At 39.2% G+C, this 22,835-nt stretch overlaps 1 protein-coding gene across 1 annotated transcript; it reads left to right on the top strand.

The window, feature by feature from the left end:
* Window positions 1–13,877: 13,877 nt before the first annotated feature.
* LOC119805574 (N-acylneuraminate-9-phosphatase-like) lies at window positions 13,878–14,628 on the top strand. Its single transcript, XM_038317535.1, is given in 2 exon segments — window positions 13,878–14,309; window positions 14,311–14,628. Coding segments are annotated over 2 exon segments (750 nt in total).
* Window positions 14,629–22,835: the final 8,207 nt, after the last annotated feature.

Here is a 22,835-nt window from a genome sequence, read left to right as displayed (position 1 = left end):
TTGTTTAAATATACTGAAAAACAGAGGATTGTACTATTGAACCCACTTATCACCTCAATAATAGAGCATAAACCTCAGAGCCTTTTTTATTTCTAATAGCTAAACCATCACTACTGGTATTGGTGAAGAGGCAGAAAGAAAGGAAGACAAAGAAAGGTCAACCCAAACTGTGAGATGAAAGGAATGAAAGAGAAATATAGCTGAATAGCCTCTTGTTTTTCTATTGAGTTCACACCACCTATAATGCATTTTAGTTTTTAATTCTGGGCACAACAATTAAAGGTTATTATCTCAGAGACAAAAACTGAGACAGATGGTAATAGATCACATACTATATACTAAAAGACAGATTAAATGTGTGTTATTTTAGGAAAAAAGACAAACTGAAGAGGGAGTAGAGAAGTTGGAGATGGATCTGGGAGATGTTAGAGAGAGAAGCTGTGGTGAATATAATTGAAATACATTGTATGGTTATATGAAATTCTCAAATAATTTATTAAATATTATATTTTATAAAGAATGTGGATTTCTAAAATTCAGTCCAGAATTGTCCTATGATTCCTCTTCTTTATAGAAATTGAGACAAATGCATCTTCACTCCTGAAGCACAATTTTGTTTGATAACTAGATTGTCAGTACAGTCGTGCTGCGTTGAGAAGTCAAATTCCTTCCAGTGTACTTTGACTTGAAGCAGAAGACAGATGATGTTAAGAAGAAAAAAAGAGGCACCCTGTGGGAATTGAATTTGTGTTTGCTTATATAAGGCTGCAAAAAAAAACTATTCTCTGTTCTTCTCTAATTAGTTAAAATTATTTTTCTAATTGCATTAGCTATGCCTGATTTATTTTCTGTCTTCCTATGGGAACTGTCAAGTAATGAATAAACTTGTTACAGATCGACAAATTTAAAATTATAATAACTTTGAATTTCATTTAAGCAGTGATTCTACATACATGACTTCTTACTTAAAAAGAACTGTGTATGCAACCAGCCACCTCATTTTACTGACAGATAAAACTTTAACAGTGCATACATATATATTAAAGACCACACTCTAACAAGTAAGCAGCTACACATTAAGGTGTTATTTATTGCCTTTAAACAATGATCATGATGATACCAATTTTTGCAGTTAAATATTCCTGCAGTATTATTCAAATTGTGGAACTGGCAATTGGTGTGGTTCTTGATATCTTTTTTTAAAAATGTATCAGAATCTCAGGAGATATAGCTCAACAACTAGAATGCTTTCGATATAATCGTGAAGACCTCAGTATGATTCCTAGTACATATTAAAAAAAAAAAAACCTAGGCCTAGGTTGTGCAGTGGTGGCACACACCTTTAATCCCAGCACTCAGAAGGCAGAGGCAGGTGGAGCTCTGTGAGTTCAAGGCCAGCCTGGTCTACAACAGGCTCCAAAGCTACAGAGAAACCCTGTCTCAAAAAAAAAAATCTTAGGCCTGGAATCACACTTATAATCCCCCTTCCAGAAACGTGGAAATAGGAAGATCCTTACTGCTCAATTTTCAGCCATCCTTCCTAAATCACTGATACCCAGACCAGTGAGAAATTCTCTCAAAGTCCAAGATGGACAGCTCCTCAAGAACAAGAGCAGAGGTCTTTTAGCCTCTGCACACATGTGAACATGTGTATGCATGCATATACATACAAACAATCCAAATAAAATACATTTTATTACAATAGAAAATATAGTTCATCACATGTAATTAATGCTTTGTGAGACATTTTTACCATGTGCACACACATTTATGAACATAAATAAATCAATACAAATACACCGACTTGATGGAAATCACTATAAAACTTTGGTTGAAAAATATTAAAAGTCACTATTACCATATATTGGCCTTTTTCCTACCACTCCACCTGAAATGTGGCACCATGAACACACTGCTCTGGTTGAAATGCTAGTTGAGAGAACCCAAACATGGTGCCTCTCTATCAGAAACAAATGTGGAAACATTACTTTGCGGGCGGTAGCTGTACTTTTTGTTTATCAAGCTTATAGTCACACTTGTTTCATGCAAGGCATATTATCAAGTTGAGCATATTTGACAGTGAATCATGATGCAGCAGCTTGCAAGGAGGAAGAAGAGAAAGAACAGAAGCTACATATGATGAGCACACTCCAGCACGCAGACATTTCTTAAAGAAGCACACTGATTTCTTTTCCTAGAACTCTGTAGAAAAAAAAAGAACATATTGCCATGTGTATTAGTCAGCATGGCAAGTTGACATTAAAACCAACCAAAACACCATGTAAAGATACTGCTCAAGTAGGCACTTCAGATTCACTTTAAATTAAACAAGTTTAGACAATCTGAGATGAGAAAGAAACACAAGGAAGTTCACTACTCTGAAAATATTGCTAATGTTTTTATTTCTAGATTATCTAAACATGTGGGTTATTTAGAATTGCACTGATTAAATGTACTCAAAAACACATTTTATGTGTTTAGTAATGAAACATCAAACTAAGGCTAAAATTACAAAACAGTCTTAAATTTTAAATAAACTGGGTTTGGAGAAATGAGGTGGCTCAATGGTTAAGAGCATTTGTTCTAGCAGAGAGCCCAGGTATGGTTTCTAGCACCCATGTGGTGGTTCACAACCATCTGTAACTCCAGTTCCATGGAATCTGATATCCCCTTTCTAACCTCCACAGGCACCAGGGACAGACATAAAATGAAATAAATATAAAACAATTTTAGTTAAAAATTATAATAAATTTAAAAATTTAAGTACAGTATGCTCTGTTCATCCAGTACTAAAATAGCTAAGATGATGTAACCTCTCAAAGTTTTCCTATTTGGCCTAGACAATTTCGTAAGTTTCTTTAACAATATTTGATACAGGACAATTTCTTTCTACCAGCCAGAATGCTCCTGGAATGTACTCTTTCCTTCTCATCCCTGGCTCTTAGAACACAAGTAAGCTATGTCAAGAATTAGTTTTAATTACACAAGTCAAATAGAATTAAGGAATTCAGCATGTTAGGAAAACTTACAATGTTCCATTATCCATTTCTATATTTGAAAGAAATGGTTATTGGATCATATCCTTTATAAGATTTCTTATTGACACAGAAATTAAAGAACTGAGTATAATTTTTGCCTTCTTCTCCCAGGAGGCTTAACTCATAGGATACTCACATAAGAATTCTTATCTGTTCAGTAAAATGGCAACATAATTAAAGCACAATGGTTCACACCTAAAATTAATTCCTACATCTATCCATATACAGATATATACTAATATATCTGATAGAACAGTCTGAGTGAAGTCCTCCACTCTATCAAAATGCTACGTTCCGTATTATTAACAGTGGGTATTATTAGCAAGAGGAGGACAAGGGTGTGTTCACGGGGTATAAAAATATTCTTTCACATCAACATTATACTAGTTAAAAGTGTCACAGATAAGGTTACATTACTACTAAATGTAAATTAATAAACTCGAGTGTAACGAAGATTATTATTAGGAGCAATGCCTATAGAAATAGGCTAAGTTTTCATCAAATTAAATAGGAAAAACTGAATCTTTAGCTGCATGCTTCACTTGTAACCTCTCTGATTAAAACACAGTTCTACAAATAAACTATTTTTTTAAACAAACGTTTCAAATAACTACACACATTGATGTGTTCTTCCCGCTAGGAAATTACAGATAGTACCTCTTCCACCTATGTTAACAGCCTCCATCTGATGGAGAAACATGAGCTACGCATACACAGGTATATCCATGAACCCAAACAATCTCAGGAAACATTAGAGATTTAAAAAAAACTATGGTTTTTGTCTATTTTAAACACATATCTACATGTAAGTATTCTTCTTACATAAAGAAAACAGATTTGGTCATATAAACATACTTTTGTAAAACATTCTTGATTTTTAGATATCTATTTCAGAAAATATAAAGTAAAATATTTATATTGAAGAACACACTTCTGAGACACATTAAGACATGTACTGGTTACCTTTTGGTCAATTCAAGGAATATGGAGAAAAGAATACAAAAGGATGAAGAAAGAGCCCAAAAGACAAAAAATGAATGTTTTCTACAATAGATAGTCCTACTTGATGAAAAACACTTTAAACATTTCTAGCATAGATTAAAATATTCTGCATTCTCACTAAATATGAAAGAAAGTGATGATCTCACCTTAAAATTTAATTTCTAACATCTTTTTTAGACAATTGGCAAATATTAGTCTACCAAAACTCCACTTTGCACATTTCTACCTTTCTATACTTCTCTTGTCATTTCTCCTCAACAATTAGTACTAGATCAGTAACATATTATTTAATTTTTAGCTATGAAATAAACAAGAAAGATTAGTATTAAAAGTGTTAAATAAAAATAAAAAGTTGGTAAATCTATTAAAGGGGATAAAAATAAAAATTTTGGAGTAGCTACACTATATATACATACCTCTTCAAACCTGTATTTCACTGATAATGTATTTCACTTTGAAGCCATGCTTTTCATAAGCTGTTTCTTGGCAGTAACTGAACCAGATGGCTACTAATGCAGACCCCTTCTGAGATGATAGCCAGGGTTTTACTTCAAGAACCAATTCTTGAACTTAACTGTATTGAATTTAAGATTTCTATGTTTAATCCTTTTATTTGTCTCTCTCACACACAGACCAATGTGCATTTTGACCTTTAATATTCTCTGGTGACCTGCACATTTTTGTTTATCTGTAGTCTCCATAAAAATGCTATTGCTGGACCTGCCTGTTTGCCTGCGAGCTCAGTGGAACCTTGAAACACAGATTGCTCCAATACCGAGGGGAGCTGGGAGGTAAGTCAACACCCACAGGGCCTAATAGCCAGATGCCCCACTCTCTGGGACCTCCCCAGTGGGACAAAACCCAGGGACCCCTCCCCAACTCTCTCTGCTTTTCTAGCCAGCCAGTAGGGTGTATTCCTGTGGCTGGGCTATCCCCCAACCCAAACCACACTGTTTGCCTGCAAGCTCAGTGGGACCCTGGAACACAGATTGCTCCAATACTGAGGGGACCTGGGAGCTTGCTCCAATACTCAAGGGACCTAAGAAACAGCTACTTCAAGGATTAGACCAAGACACGAAGACACTGCCTGCCTCATTTGAAGGAAGAGATGGGTAGGTGCTAATGCAAGAATTCCTCCAACATCCTAAAGAGCAATATGGTAATACCAGAACCCAGCAAACACACAAAAGGAAGACTTGATCATCCTAACCCAGAAGAAGTAGAAGAAAATGACTTTAAACATAACTTTATGAAAATGATGGACACCTTTAAAGAGGAAGTAAAAAGCTCCCTTAAAGAAATAAAAGAGAAGACAAATAAAAAGTTGGAAGAAATTAATAAATCCCTCAAACCCAAGAAAACCAAGAAAAAACACCAAACATGTGAAGGAGACAGTTCAAGTCTTGAAGACTAAAATAGAGGTAATAAAGAACATAAAAACAAAGGGAATTCTGGATATAGAAAATCTGGGTAAATGAACAGAAACTACAGAGACAAATAAAACCAAGAGAATACAAGAGATAGAAGAAATCTCAGGCACTGAAAATACTATAGAGGAAATAGACTACTGGCTACTGGCTTTTTTTCTTTACCCCATCCCATCTTACCCCCAAGCACTCCTTTCAATCTGTGGGGGTCCTTGGATCCCCCAACTCAGCCTGCTTCGGGGCTTAGGGTCTGGGGAGCCAGTGGTGAGTGGTCCTGCCACTGGGGCTTCTTTGTACCACACCACCCTGCTCCTCCCCAATGCTCGCCCTTTTTTCTGCAAGGTCCTTGGAGCCCAGCAAGAGGCCCTGCTCCTGTACTGAGGAGATCCGGAGTGGTGATTGAGTGGCTGCCCGGCAAGAGGGTACTGGGGAATGAAGTCCAGGCCCCCTCCAATTCCCTAAACTTATCTGGCCATCCAGCTGGGTGTGTTCCCAGCCACTGGCTTTCTTTGCCCCATTCCATCTTGCCCCCAAGCACTCTTTTCCTTAGATCCACCAGCACAGCCTGCTTCATAGTGGAGGGGATCTGAGAGCCAGCTCCAGTGCTGAGGGACCTTAGGGCAGACCAAGAAAATCCCCCAAGTACACAGTAAGCCACAGCAAAAAATTGGACCAAGACGCCAAGAGTCTCCTAGCCGCATTTGAAGGAAGAGAGGGGCAGGCGCCAATGGAAGAATTCCTCCAACAACCTGAAAAGCAACATGATAACACCAGAATCCAGTGAACACGCACCAGAAAGACTTGAATACCCTAACCCAGAAGAAGTAGAAGAAATCGACTTTAAATGTAACCTTATAAAAATAAGGGAGACCCAATTCTGCAGGGGCTTCTCTCCCCGGCTACTGCCTCTCTCTTCCTATCCCATCCCAGCTTGCATCCAGGCACCTTTGGGGCCACAAGACCCCCCAGTTCAGCCTGTATTGGGGCTGGGACCTGGTGGTGAGTGCAATCAGGCCAGAGTTCCTTTGTTTCACTAAGCTTGCAGGCACCAAGCTGGGCCTTTTGTCTGCAAGGTCACTGGCCAGCAAGGGGCCCTGATCTTGTACCAGAAGATCCATCGGAGAGCATTTGAAGGAAGAGATGGGCAGGCGCCAATGCGAGAATTCCTCCAACAATCTGAAAAACAACATGGTAACACCAGAACCCAGCGAACATACAACAGGAAGACTTGAACACCCTAATCCAGAAGAAGTAGAAAAAATTGACGTTATGAAAGTGATAGAGTCCCTTAAACAGGATGTGAAAAACTCCCTTAAAGAAATGGATGAGAAGAATAACAAGAAGTTTGAAGAAATGAGAAAATCTGTAAAAGATACCCTAGGAAACCAAGAAAAAAACAATCAAACAGATAATGGAAACAGTTCAAGACTTGAAAACTGAAATGGAGGCAAGGAAGAAAACACAAACAGAGTGCCGGCTGGATATGGAAAATCTACATAAACGAACAGAGATGACAGAGACGACAGAGACAAGCATAACCAACAGAATACAAGAGATAGAAGAAAGAATCTCTGATTCCGAAGATACCATAGAGAAAATAAATGCACTGATCAAAGAAATCAGCAAATCAAACAAATTCTCATCACAAAACATTCAGGAAATCTGGGACACAATAAAAAGACCAAGCCTAAGAATAATAGGGGTAGAAGAAGGAGAAGTACAGCTCAACAATCCAGAAAATATATTTAATAAAATAATAGAAGAAAACTTTCCCAATCTAAAGAAAGATATTCCTATGAAGGTTCAAGAAGCATACAGAACACCAAATAGACTGGACAAAAAAATCCTCGCACCATATAATAATCAAAACACAAAACATACAGAATAAAAGAAAGAATATTATGAGCTGCAAAGGAAAAAGATGAAGTAACTTATAAAGGTAAAACTATCAGACTTACACCTGACTTCTCTATGGAAACCATGAAAGCCAGAAAGTCTTGGATAGATGTGCTGCAGAAACTAAGAGACCATGGATGCAAGCCCAGACTACTATACCTAGCCAAGCTTTCATTTACCATCAATGAAGAAAATAAAATATTCAAAACACTTAAACAATACATAGCCACAAATCCAGCCTTACAGATAGAAATGGGAGGAAAATCACAAATCAAAACAATCCAAAAATGCCCACAATAACTCAGACATCTAGCGACCCTTCACCAGCACAACTCAAAGAAGGGAAACACACAAACTCTACCACCAAAAAAAAAAAAAAGGAAAAAAAATAACCGGAGTTAACAACCACTGGTCATTAATATCACTTAATATCAATGGACTCAATTCACCTATAAAGAGGCACAGGCTAAGAGATTGGACACAAAAACAGGATCCAACATTCTTCTGTTTACAAGAAACACACTTCAACCACAAAGGCAGACATATACTCAGAGTAAAGGGCTGGGAAAAGGTTTATCAAGCAAACGGAACTAAGAAACAAACAGGTGTGGCTATACTAATTTCTAACAAAATTGACTTCAAACTAAAATCAATCAGAAGAGATGGAGAGGGACACTTTATACTCATAACAGGAAAAATCCTTCAGAATGAAGTCTCAATCCTGAATATCTATGCCCCTAATATAAAAGCACCCACTTATGTAAAAGAAACATTACTAGAACTCAAGGCAGCCATCAAACCACACACACTAATAGTAGGAGACTTCAACACTCCTCTCTCACCAATGGACAGGTCAATCAGACAGAAAACTAACAGAGAAATAAGAGAATTAATGGAGGTAATGAATCAAATTGACTTAACAGACATCTATAGAACATTCCACCCAAAGAGGAAAGAATATACCTTCTTCTCAGCATCTCATGGAACCTTCTCAAAAATTAATTACATAATCTGTAACAAAGCAAGTTTCCACAAATACAAAAAAATATTAGTAACCACCTGTGTCTTATCGGATAACCATGGAATAAAGTTAGAATTTAACAATAATTCTTCCCCCAGAAAGCCTACAAATTCATGGAAGCTTAACAGTCAACTACTGAACCACCCCTGGGTCAGGGAAGAAATAAAGAAAGAAATTAAAGTCTTCCTTGAATTCAATGAAAATAAAGACACAACATACCCAAACTTATGGGACACTATGAAAGCAGTGCTAAGAAGAAAATTCATAGCTCTAAATGCCCATATTAAAAAAAAAAAACAGAGAAAGCTCACATTAGAGACTTAACAGCACAGCTGAAAGCTCTAGAAAAAAAAAGAAGCAGACTCACCCAGGAGGAGTAGAAGACTGTAAATAATCAAACTGAAGACTGAAATCAACAAAATAGAAACACAGAAAACAATCCAAAGAATCAAAGAAACAAAGAGCTGGTTCTTTGAGAAAGTCAACAAGATTGACAAAACTTTATCCAAACTAATCCAAAGGCAGAGAGAGAACACACAAACTAACAAGATCAGAAATGAAAAGGCAGACATAACAACAGACACTTGAGAAAATTCAGAGCATCATTAGGTCTTACTACAAAAGCCTATATGCCACAAAGTTGGAAAATGTAAAAGAAATGGACTTGTTTTTAGATAAATACCATATACCAAAATTAAATCAAGACCAGGTGAACAATTTAAATAGACTTATAAGTAGTGAGGAAATAGAAGCTGTCATAAAAATCCTCCCAACCAAAAAAAGCCCAGGACTAGATGGCTTTAATTCAGAATTTTACCAGAACTTCCAAGAAGAGCTGATACCTATACTCCTTAATGTGTTTCACATATTAGAAACAGAAGAGTCATTGCCACATTCTTTTTATGAAGCTACAGTTACCCTGATTCCAAAACCACACAAAGACTCAACCAAGAAAGAGAATTACAGGCCAATCTCACTCATGAACATCGACGCAAAAATTCTCAATAAAATACTGGCAAACCAAATCCAAGAACACATTAGAAAAATTATCCACTACGATCAAGTAGGCTTCATCCCAGAGATGTAGGGCTGGTTCAACATACGAAAATTTATCAATGTAATCCATCATATAATAAACTGAAAGAAAAAACATATGATCATTTCATTGGATGCTGAAAAGCATTTGACAAAATTCAACACCCCTTTATGATAAAGGTCTTGGAGAGGTTAGGGATACAAGGATCATACCTAAATATAATAAAAGCAATATACAGCAAGCCAACAGCTAATATCAAATTGAATTGGAGAGAAACTTAAAGCCATTCCACTAAAATCAGGAACAAGACAAGGCTGTCCACTCTCACCATATCTCTTCAACATAGTGCTTGAAGTTATAGCAATAGCAATAAGATAACATAAGGATATCAAGGAGATTTGAATTACAAAGGAAGAAGTCAAATTTTTGTTATTTGTAGATGATATGGTAGTGTACATTAGTGACCCCAAAAACTCTACCAAAGAACTCCTACAGCTGATAAATAACTTCAGTGATGTGGCAGGTTACAAGATCAACTAAAAAAAAATCAGTAGCGCTCCTATACACAAAGGATAGAGAAGCAGAGAGTGAATTCAGAGAAACTTCACCTTTCATGATAGCCACAAATAGCATAAAGTATCTTGGGGTAACTCTAACCAAGGAAGTGAAAGATCTATTTGACAAGAACTTTAAGTCTTTGAAGAAAGAAATTGAAGAGGAGACCAGAAAATGGAAGGATCTCCCATGATCTTGGATGGGTAGGATCAACATAGTAAAAATGGCAATTCTACCAAAGGCAATCTATAAATTCAATGCAATCCCCATCAAAATCCCAACAAAATTCTTCACAGACCTTGAGAGAACATTAATCAACTTTATATGGAAAAATAAAAAATCCCAGGATAGCCAAAACAATCCTATACAATAAATGAACTTCTGGAGGCATTACCATCCCTGACTTCAAACTCTATTACAGAGCTACAGTATTGAAAACAGCTTGGTATTGGCATAAAAACAGAGAAGTCGACCAATGGAATTGAGTCGAAGATCCGGGTATTAACCCACAAACCTATGAATACCTGATTTTTGACAAAGAAGCTAAAAGTATACACAAAGAAGCTAAAAGTATACAATGGAAGAAAGAAAGCATCTTCAACAAATGGTGCTGGCATAACTGGATGTCAACCTGTAGAAGAATGAAAATAGATCCATATCTATTACTATGTACAAAGCTTAAGTCCAAATGGATTAAAGACCTCAATATAAATCCGACCACACTGAACCTGATAGAAGAGAAAGTGGGAAGTAGTCTGCAACACATGGGCACAGGAGACCACTTCCTACATATAACCCCAGTAGCACAGACAATTAGAGCAACATCGAATAAATGGGACCTCCTAAAACTAAGAAGCTTCTGCAAAGCCAAGGACACTGTCATTAAGTCAAAAAGGCAACCTACTGATTGGGAGAAGATCTTCACCAACCCCACAACAGACAAAGGTCTCTTCTCCAAAATATATAAAGAACTCAAGAAACTGGACTTTAAAATTCTAATTAACTCAATTAAAAATGGGGCATTGAACTGAACAGAGAATTCTCAACAGAAGTTCAAAAGGCCAAAAGACACTTAAGGTCATGCTCTACCTCCTTAGCAATCAGGGAAATGCAAATCAAAACAACTTTGAGATACCATCTTACACTTGTCAGAATGGCTAAAATTAAAAATGCCAATGATAGCCTATGCTGGAGAGGGTGTGGAGTAAGGGGAACACTCTTCCATTGCTGGTAGGAATGCAAACTTGTGCAACCACCTTGGAAATCAGTGTGGCGGTTTTTCAGGAAACTGGGAATCAACCTACCTCAGGATCCAGCAATACTACTCCTGGGAATATACCTAAGAGATGCCTAATCATACTACAAAAGCATTTGTTCAACTATGTTCATAGCAGCATTATTTGTAATAGCCAGAACCTGGAAACAACCTAGATGCCCCTCAATGAAAGAATGGATAAAGAAAGTGTAGAATATTTACAAATTAGAGTACTACTCAGCGGTAAAAAAAACAATGACATCTTGAATTTTGCATGCAAATGGATGGAAATTGAAAACACTATCCTGAGTGAGATAACCCAGACCCAAAAAGATGAATATGGTATGTACTCACTCATTAATAGACTCTAGACATAAACCAAAGACATTAAGACTATAGTTCACAAGCCTAGAGAAGCCAAATAACAAGGTGAACCCAAAGAAAAACATATATAGATACGCCTGGAAATTGGAAGCAAACAAGATTGCTGGGTAAAAGTTGGGAGCATGGGGATGGGGGTAGGGGTGGGAGTGAGGTTTGGGGAAGGGGAGAGGAGGAGAAGGAAGGGAGAAAGGAAGGACTGGTGAGAGCTTGGGTAAGTGGGAGGGTGGAGATGGAGGAAGGGCAGATAGAGGAGCAGGGAAGAAGATGTCTACATTAAGAGACCATTTTAGGGTTGGCAAAAGACTTGGCTCTAGAGGGGATCCCAGGTGTCCACGGGGATGTCACCAGCTAGGTCCTTGGGCAGCAGAGGAGAGCGTGCCTGAACTGGCCTTGCCCCACTATCACACTGATGATTATCTAGAATATCACCATAGAATCTTCATCTGGTGACAGATGGAGATAGAGACAGAAACCCTCTTCAGAGCAACGGACTGAGCCCCCAAGGTCCAGTTGAAGGGCAGAAGGAGGGAGAAGATGAGCAAGGAAGTCAGGACTGCAAGGGGTTGGTTCACCCACTGAGACAGTGTGCCTGTTCTAATGGGAGCTCACCAAATCCAGCTGGACCGGGTCTGAATGAGCATGTGATCAAACCAGACTCTCTGATTGTAGCTGACAATGGGGGCTGACTGAGAAGCCATTGATAAAGGTACTGGGACTTGTTTTTACTTCATGTTCTGGCTTTTTGGGACCCTAGTCTATATGGATGCACAGCTTCCTAGGCCTGGATGTAGGGGGGAGGACTTTGGACTTCCCACAGGGCAGGGTTCCCTGCCCTCTCTCAAGCAGGGAGAGGGAGGGAGGAGGATGAGTGGGGGAGTAGGACGGGATTGGAAGGAGGTTAGGAAGTGTAAATATTTGAATGGAAAACTAAAATTAACCCCCTAATTAAAACAACCAAGCCCCTTTGAAGGGGGCTGACAGTTTGGGCAGACTAGGGGGGCACTGATAGTGACAATGGAATGTGTCTGTACTGCATATACCGGCTTCTTGAGATCCTATTCCCTTTGGATATAAACCTTGCTCAACCTAGATGTAGTAGGGAGGGCCTTGGACTTTCCATAGGGTGAGGTGCATTGTCCTCTCTGAGGATTAGAGGGGGTAGGTTGGAAGGGTCTATGGAGGGAGAGGAGAGAAGTGGGAAGAGGGGAGGGAGTGGGAATTTGGATTGGTATATTTTTAAGTAAAAAAAAACCTCAATCAGTAAATATTTATTACCTTTTGTGTATGTCTTTTTATGTCAAAACATAAGTTTTTGGCAATAAAGCTTAATGTGAGACAATAAAAAAAGAAATGAACAATGGCAGCAGAGAGACATTGGATAATGGAAAAAAACTTCTGAAATGAATCAACCAGTGTATTGACCTCATAATGGAAACAAGCAGATGTGCTACATTGGGGAAGCAGTTTCACTCTTGTTTATACAGGAGAAGAAAAACTATGGATACCATCAAAATTAATAAATATTTGCTTTGAAAAAGAGAAACCTCTTGAGAAAGGGAAATAATAGCTCACCCACATTGGTGACAACCATTCAGGTGGTAAGGAAAGCATATAAGTGTTGGGGAAGTGTTCTGCTCGTCTTTACAGGAAAATACTCATCTTCAAAAATTCAAGATACCCTGGATATTTGGATGCTGACAGAAGGAAAAATAACTATCCAATAAGGATCATCTAGAAAAGGCCAGGTGATCAATACATATATATATATATATATATATATATATATATACACAGCTGGCTTTTGAATTGGACAATGACTGTACTCTAAATTAAAGCTTGTTAAAAGAAGCATTCACAGTTTCTGTCTCATATCAGGAGCTATCTGGTATGGGACAGAAGGAAGACTTTAGGAAACATTTTACTGTCTCCATGTCTATTTTGTCTATATCATATTCTTTATTGAACGTATGTCTATATCAATAATGTTTAAGTTTTCCACCATGAACAATAGAGTTTTCTACAGATTCTTTTTTCTGCAGTAATCAGTGAAGTTTTCAGGAAGAAGATGGGGCCCCACAGCAACAACTCTACCTGGTTGAGCTGACATCATGATGCTGAAAGCGCTACTATAAGACTGGCTTTTTGGGTACCAGCTACTGTAATGGTGCATCTTCTCATGACATTCTGGTCAGAACTCCAAATAATAACTTTGGGGGGAAAAAAAAAACCCTATCAGCTGCTCAGAAATCGTTTACAACAGGCAATGGGGCTGAGTCAGGTGAGCGCGGTCTTCTTTGACCTGGACAACACGCTCATCAACACGGCCGAGGCGAGCCGGAGAGGCATGATGGAGGTGATAAAGCTCTTACAATCAAAATACCACTACAGAGAAGAGGCAAAAGTCATCTGCGATAAAGTTCAAGTTAAACTCAGCAAGGAATGCTTTCATCCTTACAGTACCTGCATTACAGACGTGAGGACTGAACACTGGGAAGAAGCCATCCAGGAGACCAAAGGTGGTGCTAACCATAGGAAATTGGCAGAAGAATGTTATTTCCTATGGAAATCTACGCGTTTACAGCATATGACCCTAGCAGAAGATGTCAAAGCCATGCTCGCTGAACTTCACAAAGAGGTTCGCCTACTCTTGTTAACAAATGGTGACAGACAGACCCAGAGGGAGAAGATCGAGGCTTGCTTGCACCTGCCAGTCTTATTTTGATGCTATTGTTGTAGGAGGAGAGCAGAAAGAGGAGAAACCAGCACCTTCCATATTTTATCACTGCTGTGATCTCCTTGGAGTGCAGCCAGGGGACTGCATGATGGTTGGTGACACACTAGAAACCGATATACAAGGAGGCCTCAGTGCAGGACTGAGAGCCACAGTCTGGATAAACAGGAATGGAAGGGTGCCGCTGACATCATCCCCCATGCCTCACTACATGGTTTCCTCAGTGCTGCAATTACCTGCTCTCTTACAAAGCATAGATTGCAAAGTCAGCATGTCTGTGTAACACACAGAAGAACACAGCAACCAAGTCCAGAGCCAGTTTGCAGGGTTAGAACTTGTAGTGCTGAGCAGCGGGGCTGCATCCCGCCACCAGGCTCCCAGCCTCCTGGATCCCACATGGCTAGCTTTACACTCGAAATAACAACACACAAACTGTATTCTTTTAAATACTGCCTGGCCCATTAGTTCCAGCCTCTTATTAGCTAATTCTCACATCTCTTGCTTTAATCCATATCTAATAATTTATGTAACACCACGAGTGGTGTCTTACCGGGAAAAATTCAGCATGTCTGACCTGGTGGCTGGCTTCATGGCGACTGGCTCAGAGAGGAGAGACATGGCATCTTCCCCAGAGAGGCGAGGCATAGCGATTTATCTCACTTAGGAGAGGCGTGGCATCTGACTGAGCCATCTACCTCACTTCCTTCTTCCTGTTCTGTCTACTCCACCCACCTAAGGGCTGGCCAAGGCAGTTTCTTTATTAAAACAGAAGACCCTCCCACATCAAGAACTAATAAAGGCCAAGGCATTCTGTGTTTGATTCAGTTCTAAGAGTGTGAGTGAGGCATTCGCTGCCATGTTGTGAAGAGCCTCCCAGCCCTGCTGCTATTGATAGCCATAGGCTGTATTCATATCTGAGATCCAGGTTTTTTGTGTGGTCCAGAAAACTTGAAGAAGGCAGGGTAGCTTACATGTGGACATGCATGTACTGGTTTATAGCATAGATATTTTTTTAAAATAGATATTCTAAAATAGAGATTCAAGCAACTGAATTGGGTTGGTATAAGTACTAAATCATACAAATCAAAGCATTTCATAGTGAAATTTTACATATTTTAGACAAATTTTTTGTTAAAATATTTTGCCTACTTTCAATGTGAATGTTCTTATCTATTATCTAATTTTTATAAATAATTTTTGGACTAAATTTTCTGTGGTGTGAACATGACTAATTCTTATAATTTTTTTTAAAAAAAAACTATTAAAAATGAACCCATGGTGCTCCTTTTCCATGCCATTTTCATACTTCTAGAGCGAGTTTGTGACTTCCATAGTCTTTATTCCTAAAGAGTAAAAATTACCTATTTTCGGGCACACAGTAGAGAGGACTGGGCATTGTGCTTAGGTTAAGTGCTGGCACATGACACCGAAAGGCTCTATGGATCCACAAGAAGAGAATTGCCTCCATGTGTTCTGACCAGGCAGCCTCCCTCCTGGTCTGACTTCTGGTGACCAGATGACCACACTAGTAGAGAAAGTTAGGTGTGGTGGTGCACACCTTTAATCCCAGCATACAGTCAGCAGAGGCAGATGGATCTCTGAGTTCAAGGCTGCATAGTGAGAACCTGCCTCAATAAATAAATAAATAAATAAATAAATAAATAAATAAATAAATAAATAAAAAGAAAGAAAAACTTGAATGGCTCTCATAGTTACCTGTCATGAATTTATTTTCCACAGAAGAGGCACTGTGTCTCAGACCCCGTAGTGCTTGTTTGGAGCTTATTTAATGTTCCATGGCAGCATTGGCAATCAGAGAATTCCCCCCATGCTGTTAAACTGACCAGACACATGATTTCTTAACCAGGCTTGGAATGGGTGGCTAATCATGGAAAGATAATGAAATGGATAATACTTGAGTTGGTTTGAGTAGGTTTTAAATATTAGAAGAAAACACCAAAAGGAAATATTAGACTACACTGAGAAATGTGTATTTGACTTCAAGAGTGAGACCATCAAATCTAGGTTCTACCTACTTGTGAGCCTAATAACCATTGTTCAATGTCTGTTAATAACAACTAGATTCTCTGCTTATACAGATGTCCTCTTGTGTTTGCCTCTCTCTTTTAGTCTTTAGAACATTATTGTGTCTTTCCTTGTCTGTCCTACAGTGTGGCTTCTATGAAGTAGAATGTTCTAAGTAGAGTGCTTATATGACCTTGATCAAAATATACCTATCTAAAAATTGTTGAATTGAGAGAAGTTGGGCAAAAAAATTATGTAGATGGTTACTAAAATAACAGCCAACATAAAAAATTTGTTTGCAATAATACTAGACAGTAATCTTGAAACTTAACCAACACTTTACTATTACATAATTCCATAAAGAGAACATCACTCCCAAAACACCAGGAAGCAGTTCTAGAGGATGACGTCCTGTCTCCCAAAACAGTTTTACAGATTATTTAATATTTTGATATGAGGTCTTAGTCCTTGAGTTATACAGGTATTAAATATTATAGGTCAATCGTTGTTCATGTTTGTTATACATATAGTCAGATTAATTAGGTTATTTGGATATATGGAGATTGCATTCTGCCTAAATAGGTAATATTCAACCACTTCAAGGATCTGTAGAACATGGCATTTAAATAATTTAGCGTTCTGCTGACATGAGACATGATTACTGTAGTAAGGAGCTGTGGGCAGGCCTGCTTTTCATCCTGCCCAGCTCCCGGCCACTGGCTAGCTTAAAACCCGAAATAACAACACACAAATTGTATTCTTTTAAAGACTGCCTGGCCCATTATTTTCAGGCTCTTACTCACATCTTGATTAACCCATATCTAATAATCTGTGTAGCACCACGAAATGGTGCCTTACCGGGAAGTTTCTAGTGTATGTCCATCTTGGGCTGGAGCTTCATTGCGTCTGGCCTCTCTCTCAGGAGAGGCACAGTGGTCTGTCTCACTTAGGAGAGGTGTGGCATCTTACTGAGCCATCTACCTCACTTCCTTCTTCCTGTTCTGTCTACTCCACCCACCTAAGGGCTGGCCAATCAAATGGGCCAGGCAGTTTCTTTATTAGCCAATGGGAATCCTCCATCATTTCCCCTTTTTCTGTTTAAAAAAAGAAAGGCTTTAACTTTAACATAGTAAAATTACATATAACAAAACAATTATCAAGTAAGAATTACAGTTACAATACTTATATCTACTTTATCTTTTATCATAACAAAGGAAAACAACTATAACTATCTATCTATTCTTCAACTCCATCAGAGACTCCAGAAGGAAGCAAGACGTATAATAATTGAATCTTTGGCTTATGAGAATGCCAATGTGGAGTGTAAAAGGATCCTGGGGCCTTTAAAGATGAGATCAGCGCCCTTGGACGAATGGGTCTTACATACAATGAATGTTGAATCATTTGACTATGGCACTGAAGCATGGGTGGAAGAAGCAATTTCTAATGCAAAAAGGAGACATCAAGTTACCAAATGTTTTAATTGTGGCAAGATGGGACATATTAAAAGGAATTGCAGACAACGGATTTTCAGAAATAATAATAATAATAATAATAACAATAACAACAACAACAACAACAACAATAATAATAATAATAATAATGCCTCTTCTAGAAATAACAGACGTAGGAGGACTCAGCCTTCAGGTATATGTAGGAGATGTGGAAAAGGCAGACACTGGACAAATGAGTGCAGGTCAACAAGAGATAGACAAGGCAACCTGTTGCCACTGGGAAACTCAATGGGGGGCCTCTCGCAGGCCCCCATGGCGAATGTGGTCCAGTCATTTCCAGTTACTGCCGAGAACATGCCTCGTCAAGAAAATTAGAAAACCCCATGCCTGCTGTTAAAAGCAAAAATGGCCTGAAAGATGAGTTACGTGTATTTTGGCAGACTTTTATAAATGAACAAAGACCAAAGTTAAGAGTGTGTGTAAATGGCGTTTTTATTACTGGCCTACTGGACACAGGTGCGGATGTAAGTATCATTACTCCAGAATCTTGGCATCCGTATTGGCCTCTTCAGGATGTAAATGTTCAGTTCCTGGGAATTGGAACCCTATCTCAAGTAAGGCAGAGCACGAGATGGGTTGAATGCATAGGGCCAGAAGGACAAATAGGAAAATTAAGGCCATATGTAGCCAATATTGCAGTGAATTTATGGGGCCGTGACCTGTTGCAGCAATGGAATACCCAAATTAACATTCCTGCTGCTTCTAGAGCCTATATCACCGAGGGAAATATTAAAAGATATTACAGAAGGCGGAAACCGGCTGTTCGGGCTGTACAAGAATGCAAAGCAATTGATGGCCCTTCAGAGATACAAACAGCACTGCCTCTAAAATGGTTGACTGAGAAACCAATATGGACAAAGCAATGGCCTTTAGCTGAGGAAAAGTTGCAGGCCCTATAAACATCCAAGTTATGGGAATATCATATGTATCCTGTAATATTTCTACCATAGTATAATTAAATAGATTGCAGAAGCTTTCAATGGTGATATGGTCAGACATTTTTTTTTTTTTTTAATCAAAAGAAATTTTACCTGAAATGACTGTTCCCTGCCAGTAGGTCGCTAGGGCAATAACCGCTCGGCCAAACCGAGTCTGCAGTACCAGCGGAGCTCGAATGTTGGGACTCCGGCAGTAACCGCTAGTCTCCGGCAGGTCAGGGCCCAGGCCGAACTCAGCCGGGACTGGTGCTGCCTGAGGGGTTAGCGAGCTGGGACTGAGTCACCCGCGCGCACACACACGTCCTTTGCTCCGTACAAGCGGGGCTGGGACAGGCTAGTCTGGGAAACTGCTCTGAAGCAATCAAGAGCCCAAGGCCGAATCCCTGCCACGCAGTGTGGGAACTGGAGCTGAAGGCTCCCAAATGCCCGAGTTGGACGCCAGATTACTCTTGACAGCACCAATCTATTCCCAAGAGAATGTTGAGCATCACTCAGAGTTTGTTTTCTTCTTGGCACAATTGGCCTTTGGGCAAGGAACTGTCCATGCTTTGACCACTGACAAAGTACACAGTATCTGGACTGGATAAGCAGGACACAAGGAAAAGGAATGCCAAACCTTGTCAAGACAGGGTAAGACAGTTCTGAAAATTTTCTTGCCTCTGAAAATGGTCTGTCAGTTATACTAGGCCTTAGCTAAAGTTGGTCACTTCAACATTGCAAATGAGACTTTGGGTGATTGCTCAGGTAGCCAATTGTCCCCATTATATACTGCTCACTTTGGAAGCTGCTTGATTGCATTTCCTGTCTACTCAAATAATATTATCTCCCTTCTCAGGCCTTTGATGGGGTTGAAGATAGTTGTAGTTACCTTCCTCTCATGATTTAGCCAAGCTTATTTCTTTTTTCTTTTTTCTTTTTTGGTTTTTCAAGACAGGTTTTCCCTTTAGTTTCTAGAGCCTGTCCTGGAACTAGCTCTTGTAGACCAGGCTGGCCTCGAACTCAGAGATCCGCCTGCCTCTGCCTCCGGAGTGCTGGGATTAAAGGCATGCGCCACCACCGCCCGGCTCAAGCTTATTTCTGAAGCAAGATTTAGACTCTTTGAAATAGAATGTTTATTAAAACATTTATCATGTGTTCCTTGCTTAATATTGCTTATGTTTTTTTGTAATTTTATACTTGATATCTGTTCCTACTTGTACATAGTTTTGTACTGGGTTTGTATTGCTTTTGTTTAAAAGTGGGAGGTGATAGGGAAGCCTTGTTAGCCAATTATCTTTAAGAGGTGGATCCAAGTTAAGACATGATTTTCTGGGACTGGGAGTAAAATGGTGCACAGCCCAGGTGCATTCTCTCTCTCTCTCTCTCTCTCTCTCTCTCTCTCTGATTCCCATGAGGCACAGCTGAGCTTGGACTTCTAATTCCTGTTTTGTGTGTTCTCTTCTTTTAATAAATAAAAATATAATTGTTTTATCCTTTAGCTGGCCTGGTTATTTCCCAAAATGAGCTAATTTCTAGAGGTGACCAAGCCAGTTGACCACCCAGGTCCAGAACCAGAACTACCAGGTAGTGAAACCAAACACCCACCTCATCTATGAATTGCTGGAGCATGTGAAAGGGCCAGACCTGCAGATTCAAAGCAGCGGGACTCAAGGCAACAATAGGATATCCAAAAGGAGACCCAGTGATGGCCCAGTTTTGAGGGTGTAGCAGAAGCTATAGTCCTCAAGTCAGACCAATGAACACTTATAAGTAAAGATGTACAGACTAAGGGGTATACTGTGTCACTCGGTGTGCCACACTATAACTTCCATGCCAAGATTTTATTTGTTTGCTTTGTTTTATTTGGGTTCTTTTTGGTTTTACTTTCAAATTTTGTTTTGGGGGGGGGGGGAGAGGGCAGAAGCAAGGGGATGGGGAGATGAGTGAGATTGGGATGCCTGGTGTGAAATCCACAAAGAATCAATAAAAATGTTTTTTAAAAGAGGCCATGAATTTGAAAGAGAGCACAAAGGGTATGTGGGAGGGTTTGAAGAGAGGAAAGGAAAGGGATAAAACATTTCAATTAAACTACAATCTCAAAAAAGTTAGAAAGGTCAAAATAAATCAAAAATATTCTTGCATCTCCACTTCCATCTTATTGAGACCTGTACTATAAATAGAATACCTGGTACAAGAAGCCTGAAAAAAATAGTATTAAGCTGATGGGAATTTTGAACTAGCTCACTCATTTATCCAATATAGGAAGAGGTTAGCACCTTGGGTATTAGGTGGAACACAGTCTCTTGCACAAGGCAATGACTCAATAGCTAGGGATTTCCTTAGTGCTAACATGGGAATATTATTGCATAAGAAAGCCTTGTTGCCGGTGGGATGGTTTGAGTATTCTTTTTTAATAACTGGGGTCAAGTTTGAGTATTTGTAAAACAGGTGTAATGTTTGAAGAAGAGGAAGGGGAGGAGGGTTAGTTTGATATTGGCAAGTTATTTTGACACCTCAGAGAGATAAAGAGGGAGAGACTGTGGACCTCTAACAAGTAATCAATGGCTATATGTGAGAACAAATTGGTGGTAGTTCATAAAAGAAGCCATTACTTCCTGCAGTGAGAAACAAAAACCATTAAAGTGCCATCAAAGTGGGCAAGATTCACTATTTGAACGTCAGAGCTCTTGTGGAGGAAGTTTAACACATTGAACTATATACACTGGCAATGCCTGAATGTCCCAGATGATCATGACTCTAAAGTACCCATCAATCTCAGACACAACTGGATTACACAGGTGAGTCAGCTTTTCCTAATAGGAAAAATGTATCTGCTGTACTTAAAGGACATTACGCAGTCTTCTCCTTTATAAGAAAGCATTTGTTCCACTAATGGTTTGCTCTCACCTTCTCTACACACTACCAATAACTTAACTCCCAGTATAAGTCAGAACACAATGTACTGCACCTGACAAGTAAACAACAACAACAACAACAACAACAGAAAGATGTCTAAAGTAATTACCCAAAAACTGTATTGGAAAGCTCTAGGGGACCCATAACTGCATATCTGGGGTTAGGTTTTGAGACTCTGTATTATAGCGAGATAGACTGTTAGACTGTGTTATCAAGAATTCACTGTCAGGTGAGTACGTTGAGAAGACACAGATTTAATACCCTAGCTAGGATACATTTGTACAAGCACCTTCACTCTGTCGGGATCTCAAAAACCTGGAAAAACTTGTGGAAAACATCCGATAAGGAAGAAACATTTTAATTGCTCTAGTGAACGGCAGAGGAAGGAATAAAAGCACTCTGAAAGGGAGTAGAAATGGGGAAATAGCTGACAGAGTAGGAAGCTAAGAAAATCTTCTGCGCAAGGGCAATGATGAAGCTGGATTGAGTTGCCCAAAACAACTGTATTGGGATGCATACTAATCAACCAGAGGCACACTCCAGATTGATAAGCAAAAGTACTGGACACATAAGGACACTGGCAGATTATGAAACTGACCTCTCTACACACCCTCACCCAGCTCCCCTCACAACATCTCTACTAACAAAGCAGGGAGAACCTTGACAAGCTGCAGCTCTGTGGCCAGTGGGTGCAGACTAGATGAGGGCTATATTGTGAAAAGGCCCTAACCTGTAAAACATAATAAAAAATATCGTAGTGTCAGAACTACATGGTCAGGGGAAGACCAGTATCACAGCTGTTTGAGACTGTAATGCTACTGGAGCCAGCAACACACTATCTTAAATTTGATGGGGAAACAAAATCACCATTGTAGGCCTGGATAAGCTATCAGACATCTTTGGTATTTCAGAAGAGTATGCAGATATACAAGTCAGACTGTACTCAGAGAAACTGGAGATTATGGAGATTTACTAATAAGCCCAATTACATAAGGGTCTGAAGCTCTCTTCTGGCTTCTGCATGCACACCAAAGAGCACTTACATAAACAGATACACACACACATACACACATTTCTTAAATAATATTTTTATTCATTTTTGAGAATTTCATAAAATT

Source organism: Arvicola amphibius, chromosome X (assembly GCF_903992535.2).
Source record: "Arvicola amphibius chromosome X, mArvAmp1.2, whole genome shotgun sequence".
Lineage (NCBI taxonomy): Eukaryota > Metazoa > Chordata > Mammalia > Rodentia > Cricetidae > Arvicola > Arvicola amphibius.
This window is presented reverse-complemented; position numbering and strand designations above follow the sequence as displayed.